This window comes from Copadichromis virginalis, linkage group LG14, assembly GCF_057382275.1.
Source record: "Copadichromis virginalis isolate Kocher_CV1m ecotype Utaka linkage group LG14, C_Virginalis_male_GT1.1, whole genome shotgun sequence".
NCBI classification, from domain to species: domain Eukaryota; kingdom Metazoa; phylum Chordata; class Actinopteri; order Cichliformes; family Cichlidae; genus Copadichromis; species Copadichromis virginalis.
The window spans coordinates 18,756,438-18,778,746 of record NC_140631.1 but is presented as its reverse complement, the minus strand read 5'-3'; the positions used below and the strand labels follow the sequence as shown (position 1 = coordinate 18,778,746).

The window sequence follows — 22,309 nt, the reverse complement described above, 5'->3', positions numbered from 1 at the left end:
ATCTATCTATCTATCTATCTATCTATCTATCTATCTATCTATCTATCTATCTATCTATCTATCTATCTATCTATCTATCTATCTATCTATCTATCTATCTATCTATCTATCTATCTATCTATCTATCTATCTATCTATCTATCTATCTATCTATCTATCTATCTATCTATCTATCTATCTATCTATCTATCTATCTATCTATCTATCTATCTATCTATCTATCTATCTATCTATCTATCTATCTATCTATCTATCTATCTATCTATCTATCTATCTATCTATCTATCTATCTATCTATCTATCTATCTATCTATCTATCTATCTATCTATCTATCTATCTATCTATCTATCTATCTATCTATCTATCTATCTATCTATCTATCTATCTATCTATCTATCTATCTATCTATCTATCTATCTATCTATCTATCTATCTATCTATCTATCTATCTATCTATCTATCTATCTATCTATCTATCTATCTATCTATCTATCTATCTATCTATCTATCTATCTATCTATCTATCTATCTATCTATCTATCTATCTATCTATCTATCTATCTATCTATCTATCTATCTATCTATCTATCTATCTATCTATCTATCTATCTATCTATCTATCTATCTATCTATCTATCTATCTATCTATCTATCTATCTATCTATCTATCTATCTATCTATCTATCTATCTATCTATCTATCTATCTATCTATCTATCTATCTATCTATCTATCTATCTATCTATCTATCTATCTATCTATCTATCTATCTATCTCTAATCATCTAATGAGATTTAGCGCACATGCTGGCTGTAAGTGGTGCTCTTCTGTTGCAAGCATTTAAATAGCTGCTTGCTTTTACAATATCATTTGTGAAACGCATTTTGTCTTCTTCTCAAAAAGGCCACAAGGGAGAAGGAGGAAGTGGGTTGGTTAAATGCAGACTTTATTTAGTGACTTATTGTCATTCTCTGTCTGGTTTCAATGTGACGTTATATAGTGGGCAAAAAAAATAAAAAAGAAGTGATGATTCACAGTTTACTCATCTAAGGTACAGCAAAGCCACCTGAGGGTTACTAATTTGTATGCGACACCTGTTTCTCATATATATTTTTGTGTGTGGGTTGTGTGTGTGAATCACCTCCCCAAAGCTGTACAAAAAACGGTTTAAAAAATGCAGCACAAAGTTGAATGAAAATTGTTGGTTCATATCTGGTCAAGTGTTCCGTGAGATGCGATCTTGTCTTGTTTGCAGTGTACGCCACGGAGAAAGGCATTTATTCCTGAAGGCAAGAATAACTCAAAGATGAACATCATTAAAAAGAGATTGTTGGCTGTAGTTGTTTGGGGAGGGAAATGAGCTTTTCATATTGTGGAATTATGAACTCCTGGAGGAGATGCCTGATGAATTAGAAGGGATGGATGCAGAGACAGAAATGTGGTTCCCTACTTAGTGTCTAGACAAGACTATTTAATATATCCCCAAATCATGTACATATATAGCAAGAGATATTTCTGCAAGGATACCACCAAGTGGCATTAGCAGGCATATTTTATACCTACTGAAACAGTTGAAGGAATGACTGAGGAGCATGGTAGGAGGGTCAGGTAAAGAGGAGGAGAAGGAGGGAAGAGAAGGAGCTACTGGGCCTGACTGTACTTGTCGTTCGGAGAAAAGCTCTGAGAGCATAGCCTTATACAGATATTTCCAAGACGGCGTGTGCCCCAGCCGTGCACTGTGATTTCCTGTTAACCCCTAACTCACCAAGAAGGCCAAACCACAGAGGGGATGAGGCACTCACTCTGGCTCCAACGAGAAGCGATGACGGACTCAGCCGTGTTGCAATAAATGAGCAATTTGCATATCAGTCAGGTGATCACTTCCTGTGGTGAAGTCCATTCTTGCATTGAGGCTGTTGGCTTAAATCCTTCCCAGAGCAGCAGTCGGTGACCTATTTGTGCTTAAGAGAAAACCTCTTAAATCATCTGTACTTGGTTAGTTTGCCTACATTCAGCTTCACTAGATTGGTGGTCTTTGTTCAAGGAAGGACAGGAATAGGTTGTTTATGACCACGCCTGTTGTGGTTTTATTCTAGCACTAAAAAGCAGTCCGATCAGACCCAGCACTGCAGCCTGTTATACCCAGCGGGCGGGTCAGCACAGGTGGATGTGTTGGCAGCTTGACAGGTGGGGAGGGTGTGTGAAAGTCTGTCTTTATGCGCGTGTCTGCCACACATGCTTTTAGTCTCAGTGTCCGTAGTTCTATCAATAATGCAGCTGCTCACTCTGTCTCACTCTTGAGCCCTTGCTTTCTCTGCCATTAAATATGCATCAATTTCCCAGTCCTAAGTCTCTGTCCCCTCCCAGTTCCCATAAACTGCCCTGCAATCCCAACAGCATGCTCATTGCTGATGAGTTGACTTAGTAAAACTAAAATGTTTGTAAAATCCATTCTTTGTCAGCTGTTATTAAAATGTTATTTCTGTTATTAATTTGAGCTTTAAGCTGAAATTAAAACATGATACTGACGAGCTCAGAGTGATTGTCAGAGGTTTGCCAGCGTGTCGCCATCAGTCTGAATGAGGGGACTCGACTCCACTTGGCTCCCAGCGGTCAGCCAAGTGGCTGCCAACTTACTCCTATACAACAGGAAGGCTGCTGAGGACAAAAGTAATAATTAAATGGGAATTTGTCTATACTGACACCAACAGATGTCACTGTATTTGAATTACTGTGCAAAGGTTTGGGGCAATACTTCCAAATGTTCACTTTAAAGTGCCATAACGATAATCCACAATACTGAAATCCACTGTTCCTGAAGTCACAACTATTAAAACTCACTGATGTTCTTTGTCATGCTGCACAAATTACGTATAAAGCAATAAGCGGCCTGCTTCCTGACAATACACTACATTTCTTTTTTTTCTTTTTTTTTTAAGAGATGGAGGATCCGGTTAAGCGGGGAATTCGATTTAAAACATCTGTGTTTGTGCAATGTTAAAAAGTTTTTGCATGTCTGTATGTGGAGTGACGCTGTGGAACAGATTGCTGAAGTTCATTACTCACTGTCCCAGCACAACTCGGGTTTAAAATGTAGAACAAAATGATGGTTTTTGCAGGGTAGAAGGAGGAGGAAGGACTTTGATTGGGTGCTCTTGTCCGCTATCCACTCTTCACACACTGTGTGTGTATAGCTATATGTGTATGCATGTGTATGTAAACATATTATTTAAAAAAAAAAAAAAGTATCTCTTGGTGTGTTACTCGTGTTACCAAACTAAATATATGTAGACAATTATAAGGAAGGATTTATGAAGGGATAAGGCAGAAACGGGAAGTAAAAGTGATGATAAGTAGTTACTAAATAATGGAGTATTTTTTTGTTTTGTTCTTTTTCTCTTTTGAGTTGTACTATCATGTTCAAAATAATTCCCAGTGATTCCCATCCCCAGGCACTTCATGACCTATCTATGCCCCTCTAATGCACATGCTTGTTACTTAATGACTGATGTACATGCAGATATGATAGAACTGCATCTTTAGTCTCTGAAACACAAGACACTGCAAAAATGTCTTTTTAGAACTTTTAACCTGTTTGAAAATATCTGTTAGTTGTTAACTGATGTTTGCAAACCTTAGAGGAAGAAAAATATGCACAGTTGCAGTGACTGACTTGAACCCAGTATTTTAAGAAGGGGTTTCTGTTGTTATTTTTTTTTTTCCCCAGACAGATAACACCCACACAAATGTCTACAGGACTACAGGTAGCACAGACAACAAAAAGTCACTCTGGAAAGAGTGAGCCAACATTTAATATCAGCGCAGTTATTGTAAGACATGTGCCAAATAACACAATAACAGGAAGGCATTTTGAAGTTTGACAGCAAACCTGAAGCTGCGTGGCTGTCGTGAAGTCACTTACACACACGCATGTTTAATTTACACACTGTTTGCACCAGACATCCTCCTGTTTCGGGATATTTGCAGGCCTAAAAATTCAAGTTGTTCCTGGTTGGAGTCCACAATCCCAGACACTTAATCACTCATGAAATCCTAATGCTTGGCTCCTTACTATCCTTGTTTGTTTTTTTGTTTTGTTTTTGCTGTTCTTTAGTAAATATGGACTGAATTTTTATGAAGTTGCATAACGTATAATATATAATTAGGTATATAATATATATGGCCTTGTTTTGTTTTGTTTTTTTTTCTTCTTCTTCCGTGTGTGCATGCATGCATCCATTGTTCAGGCTGGATGAGTCCTTATTAGGCATTGCTGGCAACAGGAAGTGGGCTGGGCTTTGGTGCTGTGTCACAGGAAGTAGCAGATTGTATCACGGGCGGGACAGATGGAGGGAGAGGTGGAAGAGATGGATTAGGGGACTATAGGGAGACCATGCAGGGAAAATAAGGAGAGGAGGGGGAGGGATCGTAAAACCTTTGTTGTTCTGCATCTGCACAACTCCTCTACTCACCATTTATCGACACTTTGGTTTCTTCTGTTTTGCTGTGCTTTAAGCTGAGACACGCATGCACATTAACATGCATATATTAAGATTTACAGTTAAATGAATGAATACAGACTTTACAGTGTTTAGTGGTATTTATTTAAATATTACGCCATTACTCTGGTCCAATGTTATCAGCATACACAAGGAAAAAGCAAATATGTGTGTAGAGAAGGAATATTTGTTTATTCTAAGATCTCTGTTTTAAACACGTCTGCCCTACCCGAGATACCTGAGTAAACATGGTTTTGTTTTTTTGTTTGTCTGTCTGCATAAACCTATTAATACCACTGATGTCAGCGCACATGTGGCTGTTTTCTTCCAAAGTGTGATGAGGTGGAGGCTGATGGAAAGCAGGTGGAAGATTCCAGTGACTCGTCTGTTTGGCAGAGCACGGCACAACTTCCCGTCTTTGTCGGCTTCCATTGTTGCGTTTTGTTTGGGATCAAACTAATCTGTTTATCCAAGCAGTTATCAACACCATACTGCATTTTTAGGTTTTTTGTTTTGTTTTTTCTTCCTTCCCACGTGTAGGCTACTGATTTCTTTATGTCGCTTTGAAGACGTTAGACTTTGTGGATATCGTTAATGTGGAATATTCTCCGGGTTTTTCTTCTGACATTGGCGGCTTTTTCACTCATTTTCAGTTCATTCCTTGTTCTTATTTTTGTTCTTTGTTCAGTCGCTTAAGACTGATCTATGAATCATTTCAGCATAGAAACACCACACTCAAAACATGAACCAGTTTTGTGTCTACAGATAACCGAGAACAAAGAACCAGTTGTAAAATATATCTTTAGGCTCTTTGTTGCTAGCATCCTGTTGCGAAAACACATAATGTGTTTATAATTCTTTAGTTTAATGTTTGAAATAAATGCCACAATAACACAAAATAGTAATTTTGCTCCAGAAAGGCCCAAAGAGTTATTCACTAAAACGTTGCTCAGCATAGTGTGCAGTATGTCATTAAAGAAATCAGAGGAAACTGAACAGGTGGAAGAAAAGGTTTTTGAAGGCTTGCCACTTCTATCTAAACAGTATCTGAAAGTCAGGTCCTTTAAGAAATAGTAGGAAATCTAGCCTTCAGTTGATTTTTAAAGAATCAACTAAAGAAGAAAAACGGGGAGGAATGGGTGGGGTATACCAAATGACCCAAAAAGTTCAAATTGCTATAGGTAGGTATGGAGGTCACGAGAGAGGTGCTAGAGCAGGGGTGGCCAACTCCAGGCCTCAAGGGCCAGTGTCCTGCAGGTTTTAGACATCACCCTGGGTCAATACACCTGAATCAAATGATTAGTTCATTACCAGGCTTCTGGAGAACTTCAAGACATGTTGAGGAGGTAATTTAGCCATTTAAATCAGCTGTGATGGATCAAGGACACATCTAAAACCTGCAGGATACCGGCTCTCGAGGCCTGGAGTTGGCCACCCCTGCACTAGAGGCAGGCTCTGCCATGGTTGGATGGTTATAAATGTAGAAAAGTATTTTCACTTCATTTCATTTTTTTTTTTATCCACCATGTAGTACCATCTAGAAAACCTCTAATTAGCACAGCTTCATTTTTCAGCATGACAGTGATCCCAAACACACTGCCAGTGTGGTAAAAGATATGGATGTGGATAGAAAAACACACAATGTATCACTCTCAGCCATAAATTGACCTCCCCAGAACGCCGACCGCAACATTACCGAAGCAGTGTGGGATCATCTTGACAGAGAACAGAACAAAAGTCAGCCAACATCCAAACAAGACCTTTGAATGTCCTTCAAGAAGCCTGGAGGACTATTCCTGAAGACTAGTTAAATGAACAAAAGCTGCCTAAGAGATTTCAGGCTGTGCTGAAAAATAAGGGTTGACATACCAAAATTGACAAATACTGACTTCAAGATTATTAGACTTGTACAAACTTTTTTTTTTTCTGTATTTCCATTTATGTTTGTACTTATTTCCCATTTTCTAACAAAATATATAGAGTTTTTAGACAGGAATGTACACTTCAGCTTCTTTGCAAATAAAGGTTAAGACTTCAGTGAATAAAGGACATTGTCGTTCCAGTTTAGTGTGTTTTCTGACACGTTTGAAGCTCAAACAAAGCTGGTTATATTAGTGTTGTGGGTTTTTTGAAACCTAGGACACACTGAAATGTTCTTAATCTGGCCTTGTGGGTTAGTGAGTATGAGACTAGGTTTGTCTTGAAAGACTGGCCCTCGTGACTAAAAACTTTGTTCTTCGTTCATTTGTCTGCAGTTCTTCCTCAGCTTTCCTCGTTGGCCTCTCCTGTTCCTCCCGCAGTTCACGCTGAATCCCACATAAAACACACAGCCTTTATATGATATAAATTAATATTGGTTCTTCTTTGTCCTTATACAAAAAATGCAGTGTAACTGAAATTTTAGTAGTTTGCTTAATTGTCCTTGATTCTCAGCAGTAACACAAATGAATGTTTCCAAATTTTTATTTAATTTTTTTCATTTTTGCAAACATTTCAGGTTATTAATAGAACATGTTGCTAACGTAAACAAAACAAATGAAACACTGTTGCTGTGGACTGAGTTTCCTCTTAAGGCATCTAGAGTATGTTAGGTACCCAGCTGTACCTTTAGAAGAACAAGTACCTCCACATTTTCAGGATGTTGGTATCGATTTGGTACTGAAGTATCTGTTTTTGTCACATCCCTAAAAACGACAGTCTAGTGTATTTCTCCGATGACACTCTATAGTACAAACATGTTTGCAGCAGAGCTCACAAAGACCTTTTCATGCTTTTGTCGGCTGAAGTTGCCGTCGCTACTATAAAGACCTGTGGTTTAATTTTTGTGGCTGTACTTTAATTTGGCTTTGGATCGTTTTAATTCTTCCTCGTTTTTGTGGCAGCATGTAGTGGGTGTTTTTGTTCCGGCTTGGAAGAGCAGAAATCGACTCTTAGTTGCCAGATGTCTATATTACAAAGCAGGATTTCAACTTATCTAGGTAACCCGGAGTTAACCCTGAAGTTTTCTGTAGTGTGAAGGTGGATCACTTCTTACTGGGGGGCATCACCATGGTAACGCACTCTGACCCTAACCTGCTCCGGAGCAGATTATGTTCAACAGGTATGAAATCACTGTGTACATGACAGTGTGTACATAACATCACCATTCCTGCAAGACCCCAGAGACCTCTGTATACGAAATAGGAAGGTCAGAAGTCTTTGCGTTTCTCTGACTGTCAGTAGGTTAATTCTCAGATCCAGCTTTATTACTTTTTTCCTCTGTTGGCCTCAGATTAATTTACAACAGTTTCATTGTTCCATCAGCATTAATTAGAACTAATTACATTTGGAAATTTTGCTGGCTTTCCTTCTTACCCTCAAGGAGGCTAAACTTTATTCATATCTGAGCTCTTTCTAGTCTTACTGGCTAAAACTTGCATGCATTCATACAGCACTTTGAATACTGAACACTGCTTTTCCTCTGGCACACACACTCACCCTGCAGCACCTGTGTTGCTTTGATTCTGTGTTGTGCGTTTTAAATTTTTCTAACATTACACTTTGCTATTCCTATGCTGCCAATACACTGTGTTCGTGATTAGCCAGATGCTGCTAGCGCCACTCCTTCCTGTGAACCCATTTGTAACTAGAACCCTGGGTTACTGAGTCAATAACCAGTTTTATTTGGCTATAAGGGTAAATGAAGTTAACAGAAAGATCCCTTTGAAATGCTGAACTTGTGGTAGTACAAGCCTGAGTACTAGTCAGACAAAAAGTAGATTATTTAGACTTTAAAGAGTCAACTAAGCAATGCTGTAAACGAATGTTGATGATTTCTTCTTTGTGCTCTGTTTTTCAGTGAATCAAGTATTTGCCAGGCTCGGGCCACTGTGATGATCTATGACGATGGCAATAAGAAGTGGCTTCCTGCGGGCACCGGACCCCAAACCTTCAGCAGGGTGCAGATCTATCACAACCCAAGCAACAATGCCTTTAGGGTAGTGGGACGCAAGATGCAGACAGATCAGCAGGTACATCTGCCAGCTTTGGGCAGGCTTAGCATAGTGTCTGGCTTTGTGAGATGTGTGTAGTGTCTGTCATGTGGCCTGTGGGCGTCTGTGTTGTTTAAAGGTGTCTGAGTAAGCAAGAGTGAGAATACTGGGTGCCCATTCATTGACATCATTGTAAATGATACCCTAAACTGTATCTGTTTGTTATATGGAGAGTATTTACTGTAAGTATAGTTTTATTAGAAGCACTTGAGAACATTTTTACATCGTCTACCACTGTGCTGTTTATGTCCCTCCCCCCTAAACCCTCTGCCCATCCAAGAAGCCACAGGAAGGATAATAAATCACAACCAAACCTATTTTCTGTCCCCTTGTTTGGTTGCAGAGCAGTTTTAGACTCTACCTTATGTTGCAGTTATTTACACTCACTGGCCACTTTATTGGGTACACCTGGCTAGTATACAAACTCTTGCCTTCAGAACTACCATAATTATTCATGACACAGATTCAACAAAGTGCTGGAAACATTCTTCAGATTTTTTTGGTCCATGCTAACTTGTCATCACACAGTTGCTTCAGATTTGTTGGATGCACATCCATAATGGGATTCATCTGTTCCACCACATCCCAAAGGTGCTCTACAAGACGGGATGGAACCAGTCTCATGTTGTTTATGCCACTGAGACCTAAGATCGGATCAGATGACATTTTTCCAATTTTTCTGTTGTCCAATTTTAGTGAGCCTGTGTGAAATTTAGCCTCAGTTTCCTGTTCTTAGCTGACAGAGGTGGCACCTGGTGCAGTCATCTGCTCTAACCCATCTGCTTCAATGGTTCAGAGATGCTTCTCTGCATACCTTGGTTGTAATAAATGGCTCTTTAGACAGGCTTCCTATCAGTTCAAAGCACTCTGGCTCTGCTCCTCTGACCTCTGACATCTTCTTGTAGAGAACTGCCCCTCGCTGGACATTTTCTCTTTCAGACCATGCTTTGTAAACCCCATAAATGGTTGTGTGGGGAAAATCCCCATAGATCAGCTTTCTGAAATACTCAGGCCAGTCTGTGCGGCACTATCATGCCACATTTATAATCAGTTAAATCACCTTTCTTCCTCATTGTCATGCTTGGGTTGAACTTCAGCAGGTCATCTTGACCATGTGTACATGAGTTGCTGCCATGAGATTGGCTGACTAGATATTAGCATTAATGAGCAGTTGATCACGTGTACTTAGTGGCCGGTCAGTGTATGGTCTAACTAGTTTCCTCATAGTTTCTCTCTGATGTCTGTGTGTCTGAGAGAGAGAGACAGAAAGGGGGAGGGGTGGAGCAAGCAAGGCTTCTGTGGGGAGCCACTGTATTAGAAACACTATGAATTTTCATTATTTTATAAACACTGATGCAAATATGATCGCATGAACCTAGCAGACAGAAGTATTTACTTTTAGGCACAGAATGAATTAATGAAACCTGATGAAAGGTGGAGCAGGGAATCCGTTAAGTTTGCGTGTGGAGCACGATCACTGCTTCACGCCGTTTGCAGCCGTTTATCCAAACACTTGCTGCTCTTAACTACACTTATAAACAGGCCCTGGGTTACCTTATTTATCTTTAAGCATGTGTTTTAATTCCTTTCAGTGCTTTTAATCTTACAGATTTTGCTGAGCTGAGCTTTGAATCAACTGTTGTCTTAAGCAAGAGCACTTCCACCACATTCATGCTTTTGATTACTGTCAGTTTGCGAGAGGTGCACGCAAACATGCAAAGCTGTTTTTTGTGCATTGTCAGCATGCCTTTGGCATAACATGTAGGAAAGTCTTCCTTCAGTTTTGAGTGCTCAAAGCAGAGGATAATGAAGGCGTGTCTTTGTGGTTATCACCAGATTATGACTCCCCAGCTGATAAAGGTGAACCGATTCCATGTTACAAAGCAGGGCAGCCTGAGTTTGGGTGCGTCTGTTCTTGATACGCCCGTCTTAGTGTCTCTCTCTCCCCCCTTCTTTAAACATTCAGCACTCTGAAGTGTTCCCCAGAGATGTGTCTTAAAGTGGAAGATGTTTCCTGTGAGATAGTTAGCCTGTTCAGCCATTTCCTGTGACAATTTAGGACGTAGTTTGATACCCAGTAAGGACTCTATATTTGTGTCTGACGGAAACATCCAAGTGAGTTTAGGCTTGTGGTTAATGAGAGCAGCAGGAAGAAAATGAGAATTTTCTGTCTCTCCTTTTCATGTTCTCCTCTTTCTTTTTTTCTTTTTTCTTGTGCCTGTGGTGTCTTTAGAAGTGTCTTTGTGGTGTCACGCTTGTTTTATGCATCCTGGTGTGATTTAAGACGAGTTAAAAAGCACAAGTGGAACCTGCGGCATTAAGGCTTTTCATCATGCCACAGGTTTTACTTGATTCCTTTTATCCTGATTCGTGATGCAATTCTCTTTGCATCTACACACTACCTTGCTATTTTTAAACAGGAAGACTGAAGTTGTATTTGTTTATTTTTAATGATGATGATGATGTCTACAGTGGCAGATGAACTTGCTACCCTTACATTCAGTGCATGCTGCCCCCCTGTGACAGGGTCTCCTATCCTCCCCTCTCCTCTGTGGAATCCAGAGGCTGTTAAACAAATAGTGAAATGGCATGTCAGCACATTCAGGCAAACACTCAAACCCAGAACGTTTTTCCCCAGCTCCATAAGCTTCACACCACCTGGTGGTTGGAATCTGTACCAGCATACCACAAACATTTAAGCAGATACAGTCGTGTTATGCATAAGCAGGGATATTAGGTTGTGGAGATTTTAGAAGTTGTTTTGGATATATAATTTGTTTTTAAACGACTTTGTAACTCCTCTGCTCTCTTTCTCCTCCTCAGGTTGTTATAAACTGTCCAATCATTAGAGGCCTCAAGTATAATCAGGCCACACCTAATTTTCACCAGTGGCGGGATGCCCGACAAGTTTGGGGACTCAACTTTGGCAGCAAGGAGGATGCTGCTTTATTTGCCAATGGCATGAGCCACGCTCTGGAGGTCCTCAACTCCATGGCAGACGCAGGTAAATTAGCATCTGTATCTACTCCATGGACTTTGCTTATGACTCCAGCACGAATGAAAACGTCCCAAACTTACAACTTCCTGTTTTGTGGTAACTTATCAGCCAGAACATGGTAAACATTATACTAACACCACACAGAGGTTATATATGTGTTTCTTGTCAATCAGTTAGAGAAAAAAGGCATGTGATTGAGCTGATATTAACACCGCCCTGGACCGCATGAAACACCTTGCTAACAAGCTTCCTTCAAGTGATGAGTATGATTCACAGTGATGTACAACAAACAGGGTAGCTGGGTAGATATAAAAAAAGTCAAATAATGTTATTTGTTTGGCCTCGTGCTGCTGTGCTGGCTACAGTTGTGCACAGAGTTGGTGTAAATGCATGAAAATTACTCACTCAGATCACATTTTGTCATTTAGACGTAGACTTTATTAATTCCACACTGGGGGAATTCACATGTTACAGCAACACTGGATTTATTTATTTATTTTTAAATAAGGAAAAAAAATGATACAAGTGTCATTTCTACTATTTACAAATGGTTGCTATATACAATAAGTATTTGTCATTGTCATATTTTTCATATGTGCATAAAGTGCAGTGGGAGTAAACCTTTATTTTTGTAGGTATCTATTGTGTGTAATGTACAGTCTGACCGCTGTTGGGATGAAGGACCTGCGATAGAGCTGCGTCCTACACTGTGGCTGTTAGAGTTAAACACACTATTTCTTAGACATCAGTCCACACGTGTCCATCCAATCCTGTTAAATAGAAAATAGTTTGAATATTTCCTCAGAAGGAATCCTGGTATTCATCGAACACATAATTAGAACTTCTGTTGTTGTTTTGTTTTGTTTTTTTAAAATGTGTTCATTTTTAACAGTTTCAGCACTTATTCATAGTCAGTGTTGTTCTTACCTCTGCTTATTTACAACAGCTGGCTATTTAAATGAATACTCTGTATATCCTGTGTCGCTGAGCCATGAAAAATACTTGATAAAATGTAGCATTGTAAATGCTTGATTAGTGGGCACCACCCATTTGAGGTCCCTGTGTGTCATATCGTGGCTGTCCACACTGTCTGCAGACTTTGTACAGTATCAACAGCACAGATATAAAAAAGTGTGTACGTCTGTAAAAGCACAGATTGGATAAACTTGAGCGTGTCAGGAGTTATTGCTTCATACTTCATAGTAATCATCACAAATGTTTTCTATTTTCTGTTTTGGCAGGTTATGCTACCCTCCCCCGCCCCATGTCAAATGGGCCTTCTCCTGAAGAGCTTGAACAACAGCGGAGGTACCTTGAAGACTTTCTGCTAAATGCAGTCCGCCTTCTTCACTTTGCTAGTTGTAATCCACCGCTGGTCGCATTTTACTGCTTCTCCGCTTGCATATCTTCTGGGCTTGGTTCAGCTGATAACTCTGATTACATTTCCAGGTTTCAGCTTGGTCGTAAATGACTGTTTGTTTAATAATCAGATATTTTTTCTGATTCTTTTTTGTTTACCTCTTATGTGAGCTTACGGTACTGTGCGGCCATGTGAAGTGTATGTTTTCTAACTGATGCAAACAATCTCCTGGGTTCAGTTGCATAACAATCAATAGCAAGTCGAGCTGTTTTGGCTCTGCAGTAGTCCACTTGGCAGGGTTAGGGCACACACGCATATGCAGAGGATTTGATGGCATTAGCTTGACGCTGACGCTGTTAAAGCCTTAGTCAGCCCGTGTAGTTTAAAGGTTAAAAAGACAGTAAAGTGGATGCTGCTTACATTTTCCCGCCATGTCTCCATCAGCCTGTCCCATCAGCGAGACACTTGGACTCGCATGGACTAAGCATTAACCTTTTAATCTTATTTACACTAAAAGGTGATAAAGATCAGAGTCTAGGTGGATTTTATAATCGGCATTGCTGCTTGCCTGGCTGTCTCATTATCCAGTGGCGCGCTGAGGCTCAGGGAGCTTCTAAAACCTTAAAAGTCCAACAGAGATGCAGGTGTTTGTGGGTAATATTTGCAGCTGTAAACATCGATGATGTTCAGCAGTTGTGAAAAGAGGCAGAATAACAGACATGAATGCGATCGCCCCTCACCCTTTCCTTGGCTCGCTGCTTGACATCATGTGTGATTACGGGCATGTGTGTGGCTCTGCACTTTAGTGTGTGTACACTGTGTACAGTGTATGTGTGGTGCTCTGTAATCAGCTGTTATGAGTGGCAGATGTGTTGGGGAGAGGAGAGAGATGTAGCCAACCGAGGTAACTCGCATTGGATCATTTTGACCAGCTGTGGACTTTTTAGTGATAGACTAATTAAAAGTGAAATTCACCTCATGTCCTTTTACCAAATTCTCTAGATTTTATAAAACTGTTTGTTTGAAATGTTAGAAGTTGCCCTGAAACAGCGGCTGGTGCATAAATAATTCAGATATCTACAGGACACTTGCACATGATTCAAGGCTTTCTGAGTCTCAGACTTTAATTTAATTGTGGGCCAGTTTATGGTAATTGCTCTTGGTTTATTTTAAATGTGTTCACATACAGATGTGACAGATTTGTTTGTTTGTGCACAGGTTGGAGCAGCAGAGGTTGGAACAGCAGGACCGGGAGCGTCAGGAGAGAGAAAGACAGGAGCGGGAGCGGCAGGAAAGAGAGAGGCTGGAAAGAGAAAGACAAGCTGCTGCAGGTCAGGAAACACCTGCGCTGGTCAACATAACACCACTTGACATTAATACACTTCAGTTTTGTTCTGTTTCAGCGTTATACTCAGATAAATGTGCAGCACATGATCGCCCTGAAGGGAAAGCTGGAATTCATTCTGCGTACCAAAAACAACAGGGGATTTTAAGACTGATACAGGGTCGTGTCAGACAGAGGTTGTGACTTTTTCTTTCACTGGCTGAATTTTTGTTTTTTTGTTTTTAAACGTTGATGGAAAATCTGAAGGCTGTCCCTAATTCTGAACCGTAATAGTAAATGATTCATGCACAACACCGTCGAGAACTGTGCTCTCAACATCTGTGCCGCGTCTTTCTTGACATCAGACATCATATATTAGAATTGTCGATCAAGGTCTTGGAGTGTCTGTATCCACAAGCAGTCACAGAGGGGGTGCAGCTGCACCGGGTACAAAACCATGCTGCTGGATGCTCTCCAGATAAACCAAGTGCTTATAGGATTGGGAAGCAGATAAGATGCTGCTGGTAATTCCAGTGTCCAGCAGAGTGAAAATTCAGCATTCAAATCACAATTAAATCAGACATTAAAAGTGGTTTGTCCAACGCAGAAAAATATAAAACCACTAGACATGGAGCATCAATCAAGCTGTTTAAGTTAAATTGGAATTTTTAGATGCAGGAGCTGTTTTAGTGCTTTAGGTGCTGCCTCTATGCTCTGTTTATGCTTTTGACAGTTTTAGATAGTGAGGATCAGTCATGCCCTCTGTATCATACAGAAGCCATCTAAGCATTGTTTTGAATTTTGTTTACCTGTGTCATGCTGTCATTGGTGTGAATCTTCTCTGAATACTTTGCAAACTGATGGTCCTTCTCTGTCCAGTTCCTCCAGCCCCTCCAGCTCCTCCACTGGCCACTGGAGGCCCCGCTCCTCCACCGGCTCCTCCTCCACCCCCTGGCCCTCCTCCAGCTCCTGCCCCTCCTCCAGCAGCTGGCATCCCCCCGCCTCCGGGACCACCTCCCACAGGACCTCCCCCGGCCCCACCGCTGCCCACTTCGGATGGCGGAAATGGCATTGGCGGTGGGGGAGGAGGGGCAGGAGGGGGCTTGGCGGCTGCCCTTGCAGGAGCTAAACTCCGCAAAGTATCCAAGGTGTGTATGTGCCAGATTTGACTGTTACTTTGCCGCTGCTGTTAAAGGCCTCGTTAGCATACAATTGACAAATCACTCAATCTGTCATGTGCTTCTCTCATTATTCTAATTGGATATTCCGCTGTTGTAATGACACAATACTAAGAGTTATTTAGAGATGTAGATCTGTGACACCACCATCCATCCTTTTGCTATTTGCTGCCCTCAGCAGGATGATGGCCCGTCTGCTCCTCCAACTCCAACTCCAGTTTCCAGAACTGAGTCCACCCGCAGCAGCAACGCATCCATTGGAGGAGGAGGAGGAGGAGGAGGGGGTTTGATGGGTGAAATGAGTGCCATCTTGGCACGCAGGTGGGTGACGCCACAGGTTTGAAGCCACATAAGGTTTTATATTAACTAGTTACAATCTTCACTTGTCTTTTGATCAATAATCATTTATTACATGCGTTATATTCAGTCAGCTCTTGCAAGTTTTTCTGCTTGATTATTAAACTTAGTATTTTTATTTTCCTTTATCAGGAGAAAAGCTGCAGACACTGGAGAGAAGCCACCTGTGAAACCACAAGATAATGTGAGGGTCGGCTTTTTGTCAAATTGTTTTTGTAATGATAATTTTATTCTTGGACTTTATTAAAGTAGCTTTGCATCCTTTATAGTTCAAATAGCCCTTATTTATGTCTTGATGCATTCTCAATCATCCAATAGAGTAAATCTCCAAAAAGTTGATTCTGTTCATCTGGACTTAGCGTTTTGTGGGAGAAACGTTTCGTCACTCATCCAAGTGACTTCTTCAGTCTCAGCTGACTGCAGGTTTCCCCAAATATTATAAACAGTGCATTTGCATAATGACTGAAACCAGCCCACTGAAGGAACAATGGGCTGGGAGGTCAGTTCATTAATTTTAATTGTGCAAATTCTCATACGTGTCAGGAGTATCGGAGCAGTTGAGACGCATTTTTTCTAAACACCGGGTCTCTGTGGCTTTTAAACCCCAAAACACGCTGCGCCAAAAACTGGTCCACCCCAAGGATCGGGTCCCCCGACACAGAGTAACATAGTGTACGCTGTTAAGTGCCAGGAGGATTGCCAGGATTTATACATCGGGGAAACCAAACAACCTCTGGCGAAGCGGATGGCACAACACAGAAGCGCTAACTCGTCAGGCCAGGACTCTGCAGTCTGTTTACACCTACAGGCCAGTGGACACTCTTTCAATGAGGATGTACACATCCTGGACAGGGAAGAACGCTGGTTTGAGCGCGAAGTCAAGGAGGCCATTTACGTGAAAAGGGAAAGACCATCTCTGAATCGAGGAGGGGGCCTAGGGGTACATCTTACGCCATCTTACAATGCTGTGTTTGCAGCCATTCCCCAACTCTCTGTGAATGGTACTCATGGCTATTGATCAGTGGGTTTTGGTCAGTGGTTGTTGATCAATGGTCATGAGAATTTGCAAAATTAAAATTAAGGAACTGACCTCCCAGCCCATTGTTCCTTCAGTGGGCTGGTTTCAGTCATTATGCAAATGTACTGTTTATAAGATTGGAGAAACCTGCAGTCAGCTGAGACTGAAGAAATCATTTGGATGAGTGACGAAACGTTTCTCCCACAAAAAGCTACATCCAGATGAACAGAATCAACTTTTTGGAGAACCCTTATTTATCTTACAGTGAGCCTCGACCCAGCCCCATAGTTCATTCAATATATAAAACAAGCCGTTACTACTAGCTACTGATATACTCTCCCCTGTAAGCCAGCTTTGTCCTGATTGGTTGCCCCTCGTAAATAAAACATTTAAACAGCAGGTGGGTGGGGTTTCTATGGAAGCCCGTTTCCGCCACTAAAAAAAAAAAAAAGCTAGTATCCATAACTCGAAATTTCGAGTTATTTTCTCGAAATTTCGAGTTATTATCTCGAAATTTCGAGAAATATAACTCGAAATTTCGAGTTACTTTTCTCAAAATATACGTGAATGAGGTCGCTTTCTTGTTACCCGGAAGCATATGGCGCAGGACCGCGCACTCAAAAACTGATCCCAACAAATTAAAGTATGTTTGCTGATAGTAACACCATGTGATTCAGCTAATAACACAGGGATTTCATCATTTGTGAAGCCAGGCTGAAAACACTCAGCAATCTGTGCATTCATGACTGGATGTAATACCGGTAGCTTAGCTGTAGCATTTGTAGCTGAGGGCTTCAGCTTCCGGGTAACATGGAAATGACGTCATTCACGTAGATTACTGATTGGCAGCGCTAACTCGAAATTTCGAGTTGCTTTTCTCAAAATTTTGAGTTAATATGTCGAAATTTCGAGATAATAACTCGAAATTTCGAGAAAATAACTCGAAATTTTGAGTTATGGATCCTTTTTTTTTTTTTTTTTTTTTTTTTTTTAGTGGTGGAAACGGGCTTCCATAGGTTTCTGTGCTCACGTTGGCAGGTTATTAAACATTGCCAAGAGTAGAATAAACGGTTGAAGCCTGAGTTTTCAACTCACACTTACAGATAAGATGTCATCATTTGACACCAGTATCATTGTAACATAACAATATAGACATGCCAGAAAGTAATGAGAAGCATAATCGGTTCCCTTTATGTAACACCAGACAAATGTAGAGTGTTTTTACATGTAACCAACCACTCAAGGCTGAGGATGACTCACTGTTAAGAGAAGTCTCCATGTTTTTTCTTCCCTCCTCTCCACAGGATGAGTCAGAGTCTCCAAGTCAAAGTGGTGAGAACTGAACAGTTTTGTCTGTAGCATGCCACCTACGTTCATTCTGATATACTGATATGAGTGAAGATTAACAACTCGTGTTTTCATACATTTTCTTTTTCAGACGCCGTCAGAAGACCTTGGGAGAAACCTTCTATGATCAGGTGAGCCAAGACGCAGTTATTTCCCTGCAGTAAATCTGTCACCTCCAGGTGTCCCATGTGTCGGTTCACCCTGTTCACCAGTGTGCGCACGTTTTTGTGTCCACCCCTGCGTCTTTGCACAAACGTGAGTTTTTTGTGCGTGTGCGCGAATGTCGTCCATTTTCATTTTAAGAGCGAGAGTGTGTGTGTGTGTGTCTCACTAACAGGAATAACTCCATCCCCAAGAGCATGGACTCCACTTCCTCATTGTCCCAAGTTCCCAGGTATACATGTGCCCCATTAATTCATGACCTTTAGCACCCCTTCCTTTATTCTTCCCTCTCAAATCTTCATGCTGGGGTAGCATATTTTACAGTTGATAGCACCATCTAATGGATGGGAGAATGGCGTGCACCCAAGCTACCCGTAGATGTAGCAGCTGAGTGTGCTGTCTCTGAAAACTGACTAATAAGATGGGAGCCTGGGTCTATGATTCATGCTTATTTTCAAGTCACTTCTCTCAGCTGGGGTTGGCTCTGTCCTCTCTGACATCTTTGATGGCTTTGTTTGTCTCTATGTTGTAGTTCAAGAACATACACGTAGTTTTTGTGGTAAAAGGTCCTAACAGAGCCATACACTACTCTTAAACCTGTGCTAGCTAGATCAGTTAATATCAGGCATTAATTTATAGCTCGTCAGCATCCTTCAGCTTCAGAAAGGTAGGTTAATGAGTTTACATAGGTTAACCTTCATTTCATTTCTGCATTCTTCCATTCACTGGTTCTTCATTTGCTCTATACTGTGGCAATGCATTTGATGAATATGTTGCACCTGTTTTGTGGAAAGATAAACATAAAATATTTGCATGTCTGTTTCATGTTTTGTTACAGGGCAAAGGCTGCAAGCAATAATAATGAAGCAAGTGGAGCCGATGACTCAGATTTAGAGAAAATGAAACAGGTAAATATGCTCATCGACCCAGCGATCGTCAGTTCTTGGCCAAAACAGCCACACTTGAATGTTTGGATCTGAATTTTTGTTATGTAAATGAGAAAGCTGATTTCTCTAAAGCTTCTGATACTCGTTTTGTTTTGCATGAATCTGGCTCCATCTGAATATGCTGGCTTGAGGTCACTTTTTGACAACAGTTTGACAATGGCAGTCTCAGACTGTTGAAATGAAGGTAGTTTGTAGCTTCCAGCTGTTTCCAGGAGTGTGTTGTTGAGTGTGTCACAAACAGGTTGGTGTGCGTTTATGCAGCTGGCACAACAGCAATAATATTAACTACTGACAATAATTACATTCCCAGCTTGGGACAGGAGCAGTCCGGATCTTATCACAGATGTGGTGTATATAATCATACTTCACAAGCTCCTGTTATTTCTAATCTGATGTGTGGGATGTTTGTTCCCATAGCTACACATAGGAAGTGGCCTCTTTAGTTATCAAAGCATCTATCAAAATAAAGCTGCCATGCAAAAAGACAGTCTGACCTCATGCATTATGTCACTGTTGTACTGTTAAATCTTGCAAGCAAACTGCAGGTAATGTGGATCGTCATTGTGTTTGCAGATTTCCATAAAAATAACCCATGCCTAAATGACAGAATTCAGTCCAGTTGATAAAGCCAACAATGTTATAGGTTTCATGCATGAAAAGGTCTTAATCCTGACAGAGGTTTAGAGAAACCTAAATTTTTCTGGTCAACACCAATGCATTGTGTTCTGCCACAAGTCAGAAAAATATATGTTGTATGTATATGGAGATTTCACATGTCACCTGGTTACTGCAAATAAACATTTTTTTTTTCCTAAATCACAAATGTATTGCCATGGCTAACGGTTTGTCCTATTTTTCTGCAGGAGATCTTGGAGGAAGTGCGGAAAGAACTACAAAAAGTCAAAGAGGAAATTATTGGAGGTTAGATTACACTTTAAAAAAAACTTTAATTTTGCTCCAGTATCAGCTACTTTGTGTACTTACTGTGTGTTTCTCTTTGCTTTCACAGCCTTTATTCAGGAGCTTCAGAAGAGAAGCACATAGTTCTGCTGAGCGTCAGGTGTAACAGAGGGATGCGATGGGTGGAGCTGATCGAGGTCCGCTGAGGCCTTTCCTCCACGTCACCCTCTCATGTAGCCCAGGGATTTCTCTTTATCGTCTACACATTTTCTCTTCTCTCTCTCTTACACAAACACATGAGCATATGTGCTTACTGTACAACATCCATATTCACTTCATCTTAATGGTAACCCAGGGAACCTCCTCAAGTCGCCATTTGGCACTTTTTAACCATCACTTGCTTTTATTGCAGCGGTGATGTCCCCATCTGTACCATCTCTTCCCGCTCAGCCGTCCCGTCGTGCCCTTTTTGTGTCCCGTTCATCTGAATCATTTCAGAGCACTTAACTACCGCCAGAGTTGCTCTTGCAAGTTTGCCATCTCTAACCCCTCTTTGTTGCAGAACCCCTGCTGCTTGTGTCCTCTCCTTCTGCTATCAGATGCACCATTTTTCCTGGTAGAGAAGTCTTCAGTATTCAGGCACACTGTATTAGTCATATTTTTTACTGTAATAGAAAGAGGCTGGCATGCTGGGATCATTTTCTCCTTTTCTCAGTTGCCATGAAAATATTGAGACTTCTGCTAGTCTGTGTGGCAGCTGGATGTGGAGAGGGGAAAAAAATCAAACGAAACAGTGAAGCCATCTTCTTTAATACTGCAGCATATCTCAGTCAAGTGGACTTTAAGCTCCCGCCAAAGACTAAGAACTAAAGCGGCACAACGAAAGCCTTCACACTCCTGCTGCACAGAGATACTAGAGGAAGAGGAGACAAGCAAAGGGAAGTGTTCAACCAGAGTGCTGTGAAAGAGGAGTATGTTGTAGTTTTATGATGTGAGAAACTTATTCTCTTTGCATTGCACTTGTTCCAGAGGATGTGTGTGTGTGTGCGTGTGCCACACCGCCTTGATAGACTATTCCCTCTCACTTAAAATGAGACCTTATTCATTGGCCAGTGTGGCGCTCCTGCTGTCCACTGTGCTTCCGCTTGTTGTTATATTTTTTTTCTTTGTTTTGTTGTGTTTTTTCCCTTCTAGATCCGTTTTCTAATTTTGAAACATGAAAAATGGCCATGATGAGGTCAATTAATTTGGCCATGACCAACTGCCTTGAGAATAAATATATAAATATATATATATATGGAAAATATATATTTGTTTTGAGGGAAATGTTAGCAAAAAAGGTGTTTCTATTTTAATTGAAATGACTGGTGAATGGGAATTTCATTATCTTTTTTTTTTTTTCAATGATTTGTTTTCTAATGAAATGTTTTGTTGTTTTTTGTTTACTTTCTTTTTTCTAGAGTCTAGGCTTTTTACACTGAAATATAAAGAAAACAGCTTAGAGACACTGGATTAGAAATGCCTTTATAGTCGAATACAGTTGCTTCTTGAAACGCATCACTTTGTCTGGACTCATCTTTTCTATTGTATTTGAATTTTATGGAGTGTGGGCTCTGCTGCACACATTTTGCTATATTTAAAATCCTAAACTATTTATGCATAAAAATGTTTACTTAGAACTTGGGAAATTGTCAGTCTTCTTTTGGCTGCTCCCTTTTAGGGTTCCTCATGACAGATCATCATCCTCCATCTCGCCCTATATCTAGCATCCTCTTATGTTACCCCATCAGTCTGTATGTCCTCCATCACTACATCCACAAACCTTCTCTGTGGTCTTCCTCTTTTCCTCCTGCCTGGAAGCTCGATATTCAATATCCTTTCTCCAGTATATCCACTATCCCACTTCTCCACATGTCCAAACCATGTCAGCCTTGCATCTCTGATTTCTGTCTCCAAAGCGCTCAACCTGAGCTGTGTCTCTGATATACTGATTTGTAATTCTGCTTACTCCCAATCAAAATCTGAACATAGATCTTGGACAGTAGTAAAACAAAAATCAGCATCTGAAATATTTTCCACATAAGGGTTGTGTACTTTTTAAAATTGTGTATTTTATTTATTTTTTATTCTAATAACGTCTGAAGGGTTAAATTTTTACGTATATGCTGTCAGATTTGATAAAATAGCA

The 22,309-nt window shown here is 40.6% G+C and overlaps 1 protein-coding gene across 3 annotated transcripts in view; it reads left to right on the top strand.

The window, feature by feature from the left end:
- Positions 1-21,678, top strand: part of vaspb (vasodilator stimulated phosphoprotein b) — a 37,138-nt gene extending 15,460 nt beyond the window's left edge. Inside the window, exons 2-14 of one of the 3 annotated variants that reach the window (XM_085429738.1) lie at positions 8,338-8,509; positions 11,354-11,534; positions 12,770-12,836; positions 14,107-14,219; positions 15,092-15,360; positions 15,572-15,711; positions 15,880-15,931; positions 18,070-18,097; positions 18,204-18,243; positions 18,450-18,506; positions 19,113-19,182; positions 20,085-20,142; positions 20,231-21,678. In XM_085429738.1, coding sequence (XP_085285864.1) covers positions 8,338-8,509; positions 11,354-11,534; positions 12,770-12,836; positions 14,107-14,219; positions 15,092-15,360; positions 15,572-15,711; positions 15,880-15,931; positions 18,070-18,097; positions 18,204-18,243; positions 18,450-18,506; positions 19,113-19,182; positions 20,085-20,142; positions 20,231-20,265 — 1,282 coding nt within the window. In that variant the 3' untranslated portion in view covers positions 20,266-21,678. Of the gene's footprint in view, positions 1-8,337; positions 8,510-11,353; positions 11,535-12,769; positions 12,837-14,106; positions 14,220-15,091; positions 15,361-15,568; positions 15,712-15,879; positions 15,932-18,069; positions 18,098-18,203; positions 18,244-18,449; positions 18,507-19,112; positions 19,183-20,084; positions 20,143-20,230 lie in introns of all 3 variants that reach the window. The other 2 variants (XM_085429737.1, XM_085429739.1) reach the window with 2 other exon arrangements.
- Positions 21,679-22,309: the final 631 nt, after the last annotated feature.